Genomic DNA, 17,753 nt, shown 5'->3' on the forward strand with positions numbered 1-17,753 from the left:
AAACTTAGTCAACGAGGCTAACCTTAGGCTGGTCGGCCATTGGGGCTCCCAATCTGCGACGAATGAACCCTCGGCGGGCCGTGTCCAAGCCGACGCGGAACCTGAGCAGGAACCCGAGCAGCAACCCCAGGTACCTCCTCCTCGGAGGCGACTAACTGGGGTTACGATCAGGGAACATGCCGTCCCTCATCGAGCGGAGAAAACCTCGGTCCCCGAGGGCAAGGGGAAACAAAAGGCTGTCGAGCCTACGGAACTTTCTGACAATTCGTCGTATGTAAACGGTACAATAATCTTGCTTTTAAATAATTTGCCTATTCCCTCTCATCTATTTGATGGGGACGACAACTTTATGAATGCCCCCTCTTTAAACTCAGATTTCTTCCAGGAACTAGGTAGTTCAGTAAATATTGCTACGACCAGTAGTTGTAGCCCGGGTACTTTACTTGTAATCCTTTTAATTTTATCCATGTTCCCCCTATGACCATTTAATCTCACTGCTCAAGTTGTTTCCTTTTGTGCAGGTATGGACTCTGAGGATGTCTTTGAGAACTACGAGGTTGCCGCTGCCTCTTCTGTCCCAAAGAAGGATAGCAAGAGGGCTCGAGGGGAAAGCAGCAAGACCCCCTCGAAGAAGGCTCGAACAGACGATGCTCCAACCGCCGCACCTTCCAAGGAGAACACGACATCTCTGCCCCCCACCGAGCAGTCGACTCCCACAACTGTTAATCCACAGCCCTCCTCTAGGGCCGCTGACAAGGAGGCATTGGACAACTTGCCCGAAGGCTCCCTGCCCAACTTCATGGTCGGGTCAGCCCGAGAGAGGATATACAAACTCTCAAAGCATAGACACAGTCAGGCCGCCATCACCAACACTGCTTCGATGGATGTCGACCAGGTCGTCGACAGAGGGCTGAACGAGATAGTTAGCATAAGTAACCTCTTGTTATTTTGTTATTCATATCTGATTTCTGTCCCTTACTTTGTTTCATTTTTTATCCTTCAGGGGTTGCTAACTCTAACTGCTGGCTGGCGCCGCATTGGGGCGTTGGTTTCTCGCGGAAAGTATTTTGACTCCAAGCTTGCTCAGGCTAAGCAAGTACTTGAGGCTGACAAGGACAAGCTGCTCGAGGAGAACAAAGAGCTGTCCAGACAGTACGAACAAATGTGTGAGGACCAAGTTATTCTCACTAAGGCACTTTAGGACAGTCAAGAGGCCTTGAAGAAAGCCAACGAGGCCCGGGAGAAATGGAGGGAAAGTTCTGTACTTGTCACCCAAGAGTGTAAGCAGCTTGGATTTGATCTAACCGCCAGTAGGGAGGAGATGAAGAAGCTCGAGGAGCGGGTGCAGGAGCTCGAGGGGCGAGTGCAGGAGCTCGAGGAGGAAAGGGTCAAGAATTTGAAGAAGTACAAGGAAGCCACTCACCTCTGCTTCTACGATTTCTGGAAGCACAACCGGGAAGCCAACTTCCACTACCTGTCAGAGCGGTTGAAGAGGACTCTGATGGCGCAGTGCACCATCCGGTTGGAGGCAGAGGAGAAGGCTAAGGCTAAGGCTCCTGCTGCTGATACTGAAGCTGGTCCCTCGACCGATCAAAGCGCTCCTCCTAATCCCGAAGACCCTCCTGCTCCTCAATAATTATCTCTTTTATTTTTTTTTATGGCCCACGGGTCTGCTTGTAAAGAAAATTTACTTTTATTGCTGCAATGGCAGCTTTTTTACTTATAACTGAACAATTACATCCGAGCAATACTGCTCGTGGTGCAAAAGCTTTTTACTTTTAATTAAATAATTAAATCCGAGCAATACTGCTCGCGGTGTAAAAGATTGCCTTATTGATATTATAATGTTTCTTTATAATATCTGTTCGCATGACCGAACTTAGCATAATACTTTGGTTTGATTTAACAAAACATAAATTTTGAAAAATATTCTAAGTACCGTAGCATGCTTTCACTCATTTTGTTCATGTGTTTACATACCCTTTGGTATGCTTTGCTATCGATGTGTCTTATATGCCCCCCAAGTGATCGAGGAGCTTTAGGTCCTTGGTCACTTGCCTTGACCATGACCTGTGCGAACATTGCTGCTCGGTAGGAAACGTAACACTTTATAATACAGCAGAACAACACACATAATGAACAAATACTTGTAAAAATAAATTTACAAAGGTTGGCAAGAATGACTGGCTGCGCAAAGTCCTTTATAATCTCGTATTAAAAATGGACTAAACATGTCTGTACGAGTGATCTTAAAAAATATCTTACACTTATAAGCGATTAGCCATACAACGTGGCTAACCCTTTTTCGAAACTTGTAAAAAGTAAAAATTTATACAAGCCAGTCCTTTAAAAAGGACTGTTCATTGGTAGTACTTGCACAGGTGTTCACCGTTCCAATAGCGTGGAACGAGATCTCCATTTAAGCGTGCAAGTTTGTAGGAGCCCGGATGAAGGACTTCTTCAATCTGGTAAGGTCCATCCCAGTTTGGTCAGAGTACTCCAGCAGTGGGGTCGCGGGTATTCAAGAAAACCCGTCGTAGCACTAGGTCGCCGACGTTGAATTTCCTTTCTTTCACCTTTTAGTTAAAATACTGGGTGACCTTTTGCTGGTACGCAGCAACTCGGAGTTGGGCTCTTTCTCGTATTTCTTCAATTGATTCTAGGGACTCCATCAATAGTTGGCTATTTTGGCTTTGGTCGTATGTAATGCGTCGATGTGAGGGGGGATCTAATTCGATAGGTAACATAGCTTCATACCCGTATGCCAAGGAAAACGGGGTGTGGCTGGTCGCTATTCGATGAGAAGTTCTATACGACCAGAGGACTTCAGGCAGCTGTTCTGGCCATGCTCCTTTAGCGTCTTCAAGTCTTTTCTTCAGGGTGTCCTTAAGTGTTTTATTCACTACTTCGACCTGCCCATTTGCTTGTGGATGCACGACCAAAGAAAAGCTTTTAATAACCCCGTGCCTTTTGCAGAAGTCGGTGAATAAGTCACTGTCAAACTGGGTTCCGTTGTCTGAGACAATCTTTTGAGGCAAACCATATCGGCAAACAATGTTCTTGATGACAATGTCAAGAACTTTCTTGGTTGTTATGGTAGCGAGTGGTTCAGCTTCGGCCCATTTGGTGAAGTAGTCGACTGCTACAACTGCGTACTTCACTCCGCCTTTTCCCGTTGGCAGGGATCCAATTAAGTCTATACCCCATACTACGAAAGGCCAAGGACTCTGCATCTGTTTTAACTTGTTTGGAGCTGCGCGTGGGATTTTGGAAAATCTCTGACACTTATCGCACTTTCGCACAAACTCCATTGAATCTTCGTTCATAGTCGGCCAGAAATAGCCCTGCCTTAGAATCTTTTTTGCCCCCCAGCATGATCCCCGCAGAAGCCTTCATGTACTTCCCTCATCAGCTCCTTAGCTTTCTCTGGTGTAATACATCGGAGCAGCGGCATGGAATATCCTCTTCGGGACAGAACACCATCAACTAGTATATACCTAGCAGCCTGTCTTTGAAGAGTTCTAGCTTTGTTCCTATCTGCCGGTAGTACTCCATTTGTAAGATACTCTATGTAAGGTTCCATCCATGTGTCTTCCATCCGGATTTCCATGTTGGCTTCATTTTCTCATATGCTCGGCTCGCTCAATTTTTCTACTGGCATAATATTCAAAGTGTCAACATCTTTCGCGCTCGCGAGTTTGGCTAAGGCATCTGCGTTCGAATTCTGATCCCGAGGTATTTGCTGGAGGGTATACTTCGTGAACTGGGCTAAGAGGTCTTTAGTTTTGTTCAAGGAGGCCACCATTTTCAGGCCTCGTGCTTGATATTTCCCTAGAACTTGATTCACTACCTGCTGTGAATCACTGTAAATATCTAGCACCTTTATACTCATGTCTTTTGCCATTCTTAATCCAGCGAGGAGTGCTTCATATTCGGCTTCATTATTTGACGCTGTGAAGTCGAACCTAATGGCGCAGTGAAATCGATGCCCTTCTGGCGTTATCAAGATCACCCCTGCTCCCGCGTAAGATTCGTTGGACGACCCATCTGTGAATAACTTCCACGAAGGAGCTTCATCTTGAGGCTCAGGCGCACTAGGCTTTTCGCACTGCTCGTTGTCTGGGAGTTCGGTGAACTCTGCAATAAGATCAGCCAAGACTTGTCCCTTTACTTCTACTCGTGGTGAATATGTAATATCGAACTGCCCCATTTCGACTACCCATTTTAATAAACGCCCAGCCGTCTCTGGTTTTTGGAGGACTTGCCGAAGGGGCTGGTCAGTTAAGACTGTAATGGGATGGGCTTGGAAGTAAGGACGTAGCTTCCTTGAGGCCAAGATTAAACAGTATGCTAACCTCTCGATGGGAGGATACCTCAGTTCTGCTCCAATTAGCCTCTTGCTTACATAGTAAATCGCTTTTTGTACGCCTTCTTCCTCTCGTACTAGTACCGCACTAGCAGTAACTTCAGTGATCGCCAGGAAAATGAACAAAGTTTCTCCTTCGATAGGCTTTGATAAAATAGGAGGCTGTGCCATATGGGCTTTTAAGGCCTGAAAAGCTTGCTCGCAGTCTCCTGTCCATTCAAACTTCTTGTTGCCCCTAAGTAGGTTGAAGAAAGGGACACATTTATCCATTGATTTGGAAATGAATCTACTTAGGGCAGTAATTCTCCCAGTTAAACTTTGTACAACCTTGATCTTCTCTGGCGATTTCATGTCAATCAGGGCTTTTATCTTGTCGGGGTTGGCTTCGATTCCTCTTGAATTAACAATGAACCCAAAAAATTTCCCTGATCCAACTCCGAAGGAACATTTGAGAGGATTTAGTTTCACCTGGTACTTGTTCAATACATCAAAACATTCTTGTAAATCCTTCACATGTCCTTCTGCTTTTTTCAACTTTACCAGCATGTCGTCCACGTACACCTCCATGTTCACTCCAATCAACTCTTTAAACATGTGGTTAACCAATCGCTGGTAAGTCGCACCTGCGTTTTTCAGTCCGAAGGGCATTACTTTATAACAGTATAGTCCCGTATCGGTCCGAAAGCTGGTGTGATCCTCGTCAGGGGGATGCATGCTGATCTGATTGTAGCCTGAGTATGCATCCATGAAGAAGAGGATCTTGTGTCCTGCAGTAGCATTGACCAACTGGTCGATCCTTGGGAGTGGGAGGCAATCCTTCGGGCAGGCTTTATTGAGATCTGTAAAATCCACACAGGTTCGCCATTTGCCGTTAGGCTTGGGAACTAGCACTGGATTAGAGACCCACGATGGATAAAACGCCACCCTGATGAACCCATTCTCCTTTAATCTTTCAACTTCTTCTTTTAAGGCTCTCGACCGATCCTTATCGAGTAGCCTTCTTTTATGTTGCATGGGTGTAAAGCTCTTGTCTATGTTCAGGACATGGCTGATAACTGCAGGATCTATCCCAGCCATGTCTTTGTGCGACCAGGCAAAGACTTCCTGGTTTTTCCGCAAAAACTCCACTAGTGCATGCTTCCTGGTTGGTTCTAAATTTTTCCCGACCTTCACGACTCTGGTCGGGTTTTTTTCGTCAAGTTGGACCTCTTCCAGGTCCTCGACAGGTCCAACATTTTCCTCAAAATCCCCAAAGTGAGGATCTAAATCTCTATCCTCACTTTGGGCAACAACCTATTTGGTGACTTCATCACTGGATTGGGCTTGTGTATCAATTTCCATCTGCAACCTATCTAGGGGAGCACTTTTTGACGTTCCCTTCTTCGCCTTCGTGACTGAGGCGTTGTAGCACTCCCTGGCCTCCCTCTGGTTTCCCAACACGCGTCCTACCCATGCGTCTGTCGGGAATTTCATGGCTAAGTGCCATATAGAGGTGACGACCTATAGATCAACTAGTATAGGCCTCCCAATGACGGCATTGTACACCGAAGGACAATCGACTACTATGAAAGTAGCGAGTAATGTCCTGGTAGTAGGCGCTGTACCTGCCGTCACTGGTAGTCTGATTGACCCTGGTGGGGCGAGTTCCTCACCAGAGAAGCCATATATTGTTTGGTTGCAGGGCTCCAGGTCCTTGACGGACAACTTCATGCGTTCCAGCGAAGACTTATACATGATGTTCACCGAACTTCTTGTATCAACTAGCACTCTCTTCACCATCATATTGCCCATTTGGATATCCACGACCAGCGGATCGGAATGTGGGAACCGGACATGTTCGGCATCGCTATCAGAGAAGGTTATTTCGCCTTCTTCTAATCGAGCCTTTTTAGGTGCGCGGTCATCCACAGTCATCATCTCGATGTCCTGGTCATGGCGCAGAGTCCGAGCATATCGTTCTCTGGCCTTTCCGCTGTTTCCCGCGAGGTGCAGGCCTCCACAAATTGTTAACAATGTGCCAGTTACGGGGTCAGGTTGCAAAGGTGGCGAGCGTTGGTGTGTGGGCGCTTGCTCGTTGCCACCTGGAGCTTCTCGTTGGGAATTTCCTGAGACCCTTACATATCTCCTCAAGTGTCCTTGTCTAATAAGGAACTCGATCTCATCCTTCAGCTGGTTGCATTCGTTGGTATCATGTCCGTAGTCGTTATGATAACGACAGAACTTGGTAGTGTCTCTTCTCGAAATATCCTTTCGAATGGGAGCAGGTTTCTTATAAGGCACACTGGAACTCATGGCCTGATAAACCTCTCCCCGAGACTCAATAAGGGAAGTATAGTTAATGAACCGAGGTTCATAACGATTACCCTTGGATCGTTTATTGTCAGATATGGAAGGCTCATTGTGTGGCCGTTTCCCCCCATTCTTGCCATTGCCGTTGCCGTTGCCTTTGCCGTTGCCGTTGGGCTTGAACCCATTGGCGGCTTTGGCAGGCTCGGCAGCCCCCTTGTCCTTGCCTGGGGGTTTTCCTTCATTGGCGATGGCATCCTCGAGCTTGATATATCGATCAGCTCGATCCAAAAATTCCTGGGTAGTTCTGACCCCATGTTTTCTGAGGCTGTCCCAGAGAGGCGTGCGACGCTTAACCCCCACGGTTATGGCCATCATTTTACCTTCGTCTCCCACTGTTTTTGCTCCAGCAGTTGCTCGCATAAAACGCTGGAGTAGTCTTTCAGTGGTTCTCCGTCTTTCTGGCATATTTCGACCAATTGATTTGCCTCAGTCGGGTGCACACGACCCGCGTAGAATTGTCCGTAAATCTCATTTACGAACATTTCCCAGGAAACTATACTTGCAGGAGGGAATTTGAAAAACCACTCCTGTGCGGCATCAGAAAGTGTTGCAGGGAAGATCCTGCACCGAGCATCTTCAGACACTTTCTGAATGTCCATTTGTATCTCAAATTTGTTTACGTGAGATACCGGGTCACCATACCCGTCAAAGTTCGGAAGCGTAGGCATCTTAAACTTGCTAGGAGTTTCTGCCATAGCTATCCTCTGGATGAAAGGAGTGCCTTTTCTCTTATCGTGGTCAATATAAGATGTTCTTCCCCTGACCAGCTGCTGCACTGCCTGGTTGAGGGCATCTATCTGGGCTTGCACGGCGCCAGGAATCGCCGGGGCCTCTGGTGTTGGGGGGACGTACTCGTCGTGCCACTCCCGGCGATCGTTGAGTACGTCTCGTAAGTCCTCGTCTCTTCTCCGCTGCTCGCTAGCTCCGAGCCGGTTGAAGACGTTATTTTGTTTGAGCTGCCCCCCAACGTCCCATCTTTCGGGTTGGTCATCCCGAGGTGGCACGTACTCGTCGTGCCGCTCCCAGCGATCGTTGAGTACGTCTCGTAAGTCCTTGTCTCTTCTCCCCTGCTCGCTAGCTCCGAGCCGGTTGAAGACGTTATTTTGTCTGAGCTGCCCCCCAACGTCCCATCTTTTGGGTTGGTCATCCCGAGGTGGCAGGCGTCTGCCTCCACCTCTTTCTTCATTCCTCCGACCGGCATTTCCTCTGCCTGAGTCGGCCTCGTTATAACCATGGCCATCTCTGAATCTTGATTGGCTATGGTGGGATCGATTGTTCCCTCGGTTGCCTTCCCGGGCTGGAACCTCCTAAACGTTAGAGGGTGGCCTGCGTTGGTCGGTGGGTCCCCGTGCATTGTCATGCCGTGGGGGGCCCCGGACCGCAGAGCCTGACTCTGAGTTCCTTCCGTTACTAGGAGAACGATGTCCTCTGCTCGGAGGGTTTGGCTAGTCGCCCCTATGGTGTCTAGGACTGCGAGGCGGCTGCCCGGCCCTATTCTGTCTCTGCTGCGGGGGATTTCCGCGACCAGCTTGGGATAAAGGCTGTGCTTCAGGGTCCCTTAGCGGGACATCGTCCTAAGGCGCTGGTGGCTACTCGGGCCTTTGTGGGCTCGAGGGTTGGATAGGCGGGCTAGGATTGGGACCCCTGTGGGGCGGCCCATTCGCAGGTTGATCAGGCTGCAAGGCTAGCGCAGCCTGATTCCTAGCTAGTTGTAGGGCTGCCTCGAGGGCTTCCATGGCCTCCCTCTGGCGACGGTCCATCTCCGCCTGTCTTTCACTTAGCTCCAGGCGCTGCCGTTCAATTTCTTGTTGCTGCCGCGCCATGATTTCGGCAGCACTTTCCTGGCTGGCCCTCAGATTGGCCAGTTCGTCCTGCAATACCCCCAGGGTATTCTTTAGCGTCTCGGAGTCCATTTCTTCCTCATCAAATTCCAAATGTGGCTCATCCTCATCCATGTTTGGAGGAGGAGGAGGCGGGGGAGATGGTGCAGCGCCGGCCGCCTGTCCAGTTTTCTTGGTAGTTTTCGCCATTGATCTTTCAACGATAATGTATCAAGCTCTCAATGAAAGCACCAGAATGTTGACCCTGAATTTGGCCAACTGACACGGAGTCAAATTTTCTTGATGCGGACAAACACGTTGGAAAGAATGTGATGACGAAATAATAAAGAACACAAGAGTTTATAGTGGTTCGGTCCCATAATCTGGTAATAACCTACTTCCCCTTGAATTATTATTGATATAGAATTCAAAGGAGTGATCAAAGAACTAGGGTTCAATGAGTTTCACCAACCTCTGAAGAACAAGACAATATATCAAATGATTAGAAAGCAAAAAAGAAGAAGAAGATCCCTTTCCCTTGAGCTCTCTTTCTCTATTTATAGGCTCAAGGAGGATTTACATTAATTTGTTACAGATATTGTTTCCTAAATAATCGGATACTAAGGAAATCATGGGAGATAATTTCGGATACTATCATAACTGCATAAGATCTTCTCCGCATATAGCATGCGTACGACTAGGCTGGTCGTATGAAGAGATCGAACGTTGCGACAATAGATGTCTTCCTGGTCGATAGTCGAGCACGAATTCTGCCAAATGTCAGCCACGTGTATTAAATATTTGCCATGTCATTCATGCCTGTTTTTTGGATAACACATACATTTTCAATTTATCATAAATTGATTTTATTTTATTGTTGTGTGTTTTGCTTAGACTAAAATGTGGCTTCTATGTAGATGTGTAGACCTTGTTATATGTGTTATTAGGTTGATCTTAATTTTGTTAGAAATTTGCCAAAATTTTATTGAGAAATTGGCAATTTTTTTTTTTGTTGATTTATAGGCTTGTGTGCTACTCTGTTGTAGTGAATTATAGGCTTGTGTGATGCTCTGTTGATTAGTTTTTTCTTAAATATGTTGTATTAGGTAATGGATATTGATTATGTAGATGAAACTCTTCCTCCGATAGATGATCAAGATCAACCACCTCTCACCCAGAAACCCTACTCATCCTACTCCTAATGAAAAAGGTAGAAAAACTAGGGCTAGAAAGATGGTTAGACCTCCCATCCCTAGTGCTAGTACTGGGAAAACAAAGGGAAAATGGTCATCTGTTTGAGATCATTTTACTAAGGAAGATCCTTCTCCACCCTCGACAGATCCTAACGAAGAGTCTCCTCCCCCAAGTGTATATGTAATTATTGTGGGTCTGACTTCTTGTGTGACACTAGAAAAGTATGTTGCTATTTGTTATCCTTAATTTCTTTTCTTTAATAATTTTTTTTTATTTGAATTTCGAAAGGAATGAAGGAAAGGAAGGAAGGAAAGGACATGGACTTTTTTTGTATTTTGAATTTTCATGGACTTTATGTTTATGGTTGTAGACTTAAGGGCTTTATTATGGTTTTGTAGTTAACTAGTTATGTACTTTAGTTTATGGACTTTATGTTTGTTTATGGTTGTATTTTGGGACTTTCGATATTTTTTATGTTTGTAATTTGTAATTTGGACTTTGTTTGTATTTTAAGTGTTTTTGGAATTTGGACTTTTGATTGACATTATATTTTTTTCAAACTTTTTTATAAAGACCCAATTTGTAAAAAAAATCAATTTGTAAAAACAAACTTTGAAAATTTTAAAAGTGTAAAAAAATAGTTTGCAAAATTGGGTTTTTTGGCCCAAAACCCAATTTGAAATCCAACCCGAACTCCACCCGAACAAACCCGAAATTTTCGGATCGGATTCGGTACTATTTTTCTCCACCCGAAACCCGCAAAACCCGAACCCGATGCCCCCGAAATCCAAAAATCCAAACTGTGTGCACCCCATATAAAAAAAAATTGTAAACTCAGAAAGAAAGGAAAGAGAGATTGGTAGAAGAAGAAGAGCCACAAGAAAGAAGAAAGTATTGGGTAGAAGAAGAAAAACAGGTAGATGAGTAAAAAAAGTTTTTTTTTTAATGTCATGTTATTTTATTTTTAGTTTTGTTTTTTTATTTTAATTATACTTTAAGGTTTATAAGTTTTAATAATTTTTTTTTTAATAAATAGTTTTGGTTTTAAGTTTTTAGTTAATTTATATATATATTTTTATTTTAAAATACATTGTTAATTTTTTGTAATAAAATAATATATTTTAAAAATAAGTTGGACTAATGAAAGTGCAACACATGTAGGTCTAGTAAGCGTTTAACAAAACAAATTAGAGACTAGGTGGTAAAGAATACAATGTTTTAGTAATATTGAGTATTATTCACCTGCAAAACAAAATAATATATAAGTGTTATAAAATTAGAAAGCTGGTATTAATTTATGCTGCCAATTTTTCTAAATAAAAATAAAATAAATTCTAATATCGAGGGAATATGGAAATAACAGTATATATAATTAATGATATATAATATATTTTAACATGTAAATAATATCATTTATGTATGAATAGACACGAGTCATTTTTTAAACATATTTTTTAAAATGAGGTGTTATTTCGCTTTCTGCCAGCCAGGCCACTTCTTAAAGTAGTCCTTTCATTACAATTCTTTTTAGTTTTAGTCGCAATCGATCTTGTGAGTAAAGACAAATTATAAAATGTATGTGGCTAAAAATATTTGTAACAAAAATTACAATTTGTCGTTACTAAATGTATTTTTAGTCGTAACAAACTTTATATAATAAGTTGTAACTAAAACTATATCAGTGTCAATTTGTTATTAAACATGACTTTTAGTCAAAAATAATTTTTTGTTGTCATTATAAGAATCATTTAATTACACAAAATATATGTTTACGTAGTATTTGAACAAAAATAAATGATCCACCACAAGTTTATTGTACCGCCACGTGGAACTCTTTCATTGGAAGTCATCAAACAACATGTAAAAAGTTTTTTTTAGGCTATTTCCCTCTACTATCACACAGATCTTTGGTCCAACTTTATCGGACATGTCATTCGCAATTGGACATGTCAAACTCACGGGTTTATGCTTTTATAGAATAAATATAATTTTCACCCTTCAATTATTATCACTACCAAAATTTGTCCCCGATTTTTTTTTTAACCACTTATTCAATAATGATGAAGTAATGGAGTTAGAGAACAGCTGTAATAATTTTTTGTTTAAATCGGTGAGGATTCTTTTATATCTAAAAATTGAACAAAGGATATATAATAACATAAATTAATTTGTAAATATAATAAAGGGTGTAGAATGTATTATCAAGTAAAACATGAGAAATATCAAACACAAATGATGAATATGAGAAAGCTTTTATTAATGTTTAGAAATGACAAATGTTATATGAATATTTACATAGTATAGGATGAGTGGATGAGTAGTGGAAGCTCTTCTCTCTTATCTTTTCTCACAACAATCCTTAATTTGTCTTTATATTGACTTATAAACATTAATTGTAGCTCATATATCTACTGCAAACGTATGGGGTACAAATTCTAACACGTAGTTTCTTTTAGTATATATATAAGTCCCATTTTCTCATTCACTTCCATAAACAAACTATATATCTTTGCCAAAACATAATGTCAGATCATCAAGTCTCAGAAATCGTTCGCCCAATAGCAACTTTTCACCCTCCTATTTGGGGCGACCAATTCCTCCATTGTAATAGTTCACAAAAAGATTTGGTAAGATCATTCTATTCATATATATATACATATATATAATACTTACATATGTTTATGTACATACTCATTAGTTTTCTTCTATTTATTACCAACCATGAGATAATATTAGATATTATTTTGCCATCATGATTTTTCAATTAAGATATATTATGAAAATTATCATCATCAATTTTAATCTAACTACCAAAATAATATATATAGGGTATTTCCATACCGGGGTACTATTTTTGCCTCTATCGAATTAATGTTTCAATACGTGAAATTTTTTTTACTAGTTATAGCAAACATTTCACAAGTTTTAAAAAATTATTAATAGTTTACGGTACGAAAAATAGGGTTTAAACATTATGTTTTTCACACGCATAATAAAAAATAAATACGCATACAACTGACTATTTGAATATTATTTTATGTTAATTTATATTATTCCATAAGTAGTGTTAATTTATATTATTCCATAAGTAGTGTTTCGTTAATATTGTCATATATTAGTTGATATATGTTCTTTATTTTTAATCATATATACTTTATCATGAATATTGATTAATTATACAGGAGTATCAACGACATCAAGTTGAAGAATTAAAAGAAGTGGTAAGGAAAGAAATATTCTTAGAATCTAAATATGATGCTTCAAGCCAATTGAAGATAATTGATGTCGTTGAGCGTTTGGGATTGTCGTACCATTACGAAAATGAGATAGAAAAAGAGCTACAACATATTTACAACAGTACCATTATTGAAGATGAAGATCTATATGATACTTCTATTCGCTTTAGACTACTAAGACAACATGGATTTATGGTTTCATCTAGTAAGTTTCAATTCATCATAATAAATTTAATTAAATACATTTATATATACTCAATATGTGATAATATAATTACTTTATAATATGCATTACCTACACAGATATATTTGAAAAATTCAAAGATGATGATGAGAATGGTGGGTTTAAAGAGAGCTTGGTAAGTGATATTCCCGGTATGCTTAGCTTATATGAGGCCTCGTATCTAAGCTTTGTTGGAGAAAATATATTAGATGAAGCACTTACTTTCACCACCAATCACCTTGAGTTTGTGGCAAATAAAAGAACACACCCATTATCGGATGAAATATCCATAGCCTTGAAAAGACCCATAAGAAAGACCCTAGTGCCACTCCATGCTAGGCATTACATTTCAGTTTATGAAAATGAGGCTTTTCACAACAAAGCATTGCTGGAACTTGCCAAGTTTGATTTCAATCTACTACAGTGTATCTACAAAAAAGAGCTTAGTGAAATATTCAGGTGTGTATACCTAAATAACACGAATTACGATTCTCTCAAATTTCCATATGTCATTAATTTATTAGCTGGGCATGAAGTTAGTCGAGATATCAAAATTAGACGACAGAAGATCTTTTAATAAGTGTTTAGTTTGATTATGCACGATTAATTTTTGGAAGTTGTTGATTAAGCCTAATAATATATCTCTCTCTTGCATAATATATCATTAGGTGGTGGAAAGAAGTGGACTTTGCACACAAACTACCTTTTGCAAGAGATAGGATTGTGGAACTATACCTTTGGATATTAGGAGTTTATTATGAACCCCAATACTCTCTTGCAAGAAATATTGCAACTAAAATTCTTGCACTGACCTCAATCGCTGATGACATTTATGATGCATATGGTACATTTCAAGAAATTGTGCACCTTACTCAAGCAATTGACAGGTCTGATTTGGACATTATTAATTTCTTTAAATATCATATATATATATATGCTTTTATTTACACAAGTTTTTTTTTACCTACGTACCCATTTATAAATAAACCCATAATAAAATTTTAAAATATTTTAAAGTACAAATTACCCATTAGTAAATAATCATATTTTAAAAATTTTCTTCACTTTTATTATTTATTATTTAAATGATATTAAAACATATTTAGCATTCTCAATTAAAAATATTGACTTTTTAAAAAAATTAAAAATTAATAGCCATTTTTAATTTTATTTCTATTGAAAACATGAACAAGTACAAATATAGATAATTTAAATCACAGTTTATTTTTTGAAAAAACTGTTTCATTAGTCCAAAAAAAATTCTTAAAATTTATAAATTAGTTTATATATAAAGGGACATATTAGTTGTTTTGGAGTTGTGTTAAAAATAAATTTGTGACATTTGTTAATATTTAAGGAGGATATTTATATCAATTTAACAAAATTATACGCATGATAATAATGAATTAGTAAAAAGGGGTGTGTTGAGAAAAAAGATGGGTACCAATAGCAACACCCCTATTATTAATGAAGTAATGACTTCTCTACATAAATTTTTTCAGGTGGGACATAAATTTTATGGATCAACTTAGTCCAGAGTATTTGCAGACATTTTATAAGGTTCTTTTGAATTGTTATGATGAATTTGAGAAATCTGTGAAAAAGGAAGAAACTTTTAAAGTTCATTATGGAAAAGAAGAGGTATGTATATATATTTATATATATATAATTCTCAATTTTTACTTATATTCAGGTGTTGTTTTCTTCAATAAATAAAGAACATAGCTTTTGCATGATCACGTGGTAATTAACAATTAATTCATAATTAACCACAGATGAAAAAATTACTTGGAGCTTATTTCGATGAAGCTCGATGGTTGAACCAAGGACACATTCCTAGCTTTGATGAACATTTGAAAGTTTCATTGATTTCTTCAACTTTCCCCATGTTGTTTGCCAACTGTTTAATCGGAATGAAAGAAATTGTACAAAGTAAAGTTACTGAGTGGCTCTCCGAAGACCCCAAGATTGTTAAAGCTTCTTCTATTATTGGTAGGTTCATGAATGACATTGCTTCCCACAAGGTAAAATGACGTACAAACCGCACTTTAAATATTTGAGATTTTTTCTTAAATACATATATATATTTTTTACTTTTTACTGTTTTTATTCTTTTTTCTTAAAAAATACGCACTCATGTTTTAAAAAATATGCTTTTTAAAGTTTCATAATTATGAAAATAAGAATTTTAGGAAAAATAACTATAAAGTGACTTGAAAAAAACTCCAAAAAAAGAAAAAATTGGGACTAAAAGAAGTATCATCATAGAAAAATATATATATAAATTGTTTTGGCTAAAATGTTATCAATAAATGATATTTTTTAAAATTTTATTTTGGGTGTTTTGCTGTTTGGCAATTCATCATGTTAGATTTTTTGTGGCAACTGCAAAGTTCTCGTGTTTAAGAAATAGTAGCAATTAAGCCATTTTTGTTACTGATTTCACACAATTTTAGTGTTTTCAGTATGTGAATAAGTTGTAACGTGATGAGATATATATATAATATAGTTACAGAGACCCCCACACATTTTCAATTTTTTTTTTTTGAATAATTTAGGATATCAAAATCAGGATCCAACAACTTGTTGTACTCGTGCTTGTTTCGATATTTATATGTGGGGTGCAATATGTTGTTTGAATCATGATTTCGACATCCTAAATTATCTAGAATTTCCTAAAAATTTGTGAGAGGTCCCTTGTAACTACATCATACATCGTCATGTAGAAAAAATAGAGTTATAACTTATACATGTACTGAAAATACTAAAAGTATCTTTAGTTAGCCCAATAATTTTGCATATAAATATATATATATATATATTTATATATACTTAACAAAGTGTTGAAGCATAAAGGTTTTGTTTGCACAGTTTGAGCAAGAGAGAGTTCACCCACCATCTACAGTTGAATGCTACATGAAGCAATATGGGGTATCCGAACAAGAGGCATATGATGAACTAACTCGACAAGTGGTTAATGCATGGAAAGTTATAAACGAAGAGTCCCTTAGGCCAACTGCTGTGCCTTCATCTGTCTTAGTTCTTGTTCTTAATTTATCAAGGGTAAATGATCTTTTTTACAAAGATGGTGACGGCTATACACATGTTGGAAAAGTGACCAAAGTTAGTATTGCTGCACTGCTTATAAATCCAATCCCATTATAAATTGTCCAATATATATTATATATATGTATGAGAGATACTCTATCTGGGAAGAGAGTACTCTAATAATTAAGTTTGTTGAAATTATAAATAAATTAAGTACCATAAGTTCATGATCAGAGAGGGAAAAAAGAAAGAATGATCATGCAAACTATATATCAGTGCTTTTATTGTCTTCTATCTGTGTGATGACATATATTTGCTCTTCATATATATATATATATATATAAATATATATGTAATAAAATGCATTTTCTAAATTGTTATATTAGCTTTTACTATATGTTTTACTTAAGAAGCCTCTGACTTAAAAATATCATCTTCTTTATATTGTCGAAATTCAATTTATTGTGATGTTATGTGTATATATTTAGTCACAATATGAAAGGATGAGAATAAAATACATCACTCACAACTTGTGATTTATAAGTTTGTTGGGTAATGACTTAACTTGTGGTAATCACAAATTATTATTATAGAGAGGACTAATAAATAGAATATATATGCCTATACTTACACCTAGTTAGTGTTGGATTTTATGCCCTAATAAAACTATATTTCTCAACACGTTTTTATAATCAATAAAAGAAGAAGAAATTATTTTGTTTATTCAATCGCATTGTTCGCCTATTTTATTACATGTTTATTCAATTAATACAAATATTCATAAGATCCCGAACATATGGATAGTTACAATTATAGCAACTGTGTCACAATGGATTATAGTTGTAATTATATATTCGAAAGATGCATTGGATTTTCACTGATTAGGAAATCTACGATATGATCTACTTACACATACGGGGTGTATTGTCTTGTCCAATGCATTGACCAAGTAGATAAGAACGGAAATATTTGGTTACATCGGAATATGACCTATATTGATAATTGATAGATAAATAAGTATCGTTGTTATTGAATCTAATCAATGTCACAACGTTGACCATAAGTCAAGTCGATCTTAATTTTGAGTGATAATATTCTGCTAATTATATTATTTAAATCTTTTGACTTGTTCGTTACCAGCTTACCCTACGGTCTAGCCCTTACTTACATCTTGGGGATTTAGAAGTGTAATTGAGTGGGATTATTATTCATAGATATGAAATCTATAACTTTTGTATGAGAAGTGAAAAGATAATTTCCTTAATTGGTTTGTTCAAAAGGTTAAATGATTGATATCTCATTTCCGTGATTAAGTTCACAGAAATATCATTTATAAAGAACTTAGTAGGAGTTAGGATAAAATAATTGTAACACTATGGTTAGCCAAGACCATTACACTATGTATTTTAAATAGTTATTAACTCGCTAAACGAGTCATTATGCCATAAACGTGCATCTAAGTGTGATTAATGGCTAAGGTTAAAACTTCGGTCAAAAGGAATGGATATTTTATTAAA

At 38.5% G+C, this 17,753-nt stretch overlaps 1 protein-coding gene across 1 annotated transcript; it reads left to right on the plus strand.

Annotated features, from left to right (window-relative positions):
- The first annotated feature begins 523 nt into the window (after positions 1 to 523).
- LOC133785950 (alpha-humulene synthase-like) lies at positions 524 to 16,530 on the plus strand. Its single transcript, XM_062225164.1, has 9 exons — positions 524 to 556; positions 1,004 to 1,177; positions 12,186 to 12,356; positions 12,912 to 13,170; positions 13,269 to 13,647; positions 13,857 to 14,075; positions 14,691 to 14,829; positions 14,964 to 15,212; positions 16,060 to 16,530. The coding sequence occupies exons 1-9, from the start codon at positions 524 to 526 to the stop codon at positions 16,351 to 16,353; spliced, it is 1,917 nt and encodes a 638-aa protein (XP_062081148.1). The 3' UTR covers positions 16,354 to 16,530.
- The last annotated feature ends 1,223 nt before the right edge of the window (positions 16,531 to 17,753 follow it).

The sequence above is a fragment of the Humulus lupulus genome, chromosome 6, assembly GCF_963169125.1.
Source record: "Humulus lupulus chromosome 6, drHumLupu1.1, whole genome shotgun sequence".
In the NCBI taxonomy this organism is placed as follows: Eukaryota; Viridiplantae; Streptophyta; class Magnoliopsida; order Rosales; family Cannabaceae; genus Humulus; species Humulus lupulus.

Excerpts from the sequence above, each read along its gene's own strand:
- LOC133785950 (XM_062225164.1), top strand. The coding sequence starts at position 524 with ATGGACTCTGAGGATGTCTTTGAGAACTACGAG. Across the intron at positions 12,357-12,911 it reads ATAGTTCACAAAAAGATTTG|GAGTATCAACGACATCAAGT; the intron begins GTAAGATCATTC and ends TTAATTATACAG. Across the intron at positions 14,076-14,690 it reads CTTACTCAAGCAATTGACAG|GTGGGACATAAATTTTATGG; the intron begins GTCTGATTTGGA and ends AAATTTTTTCAG.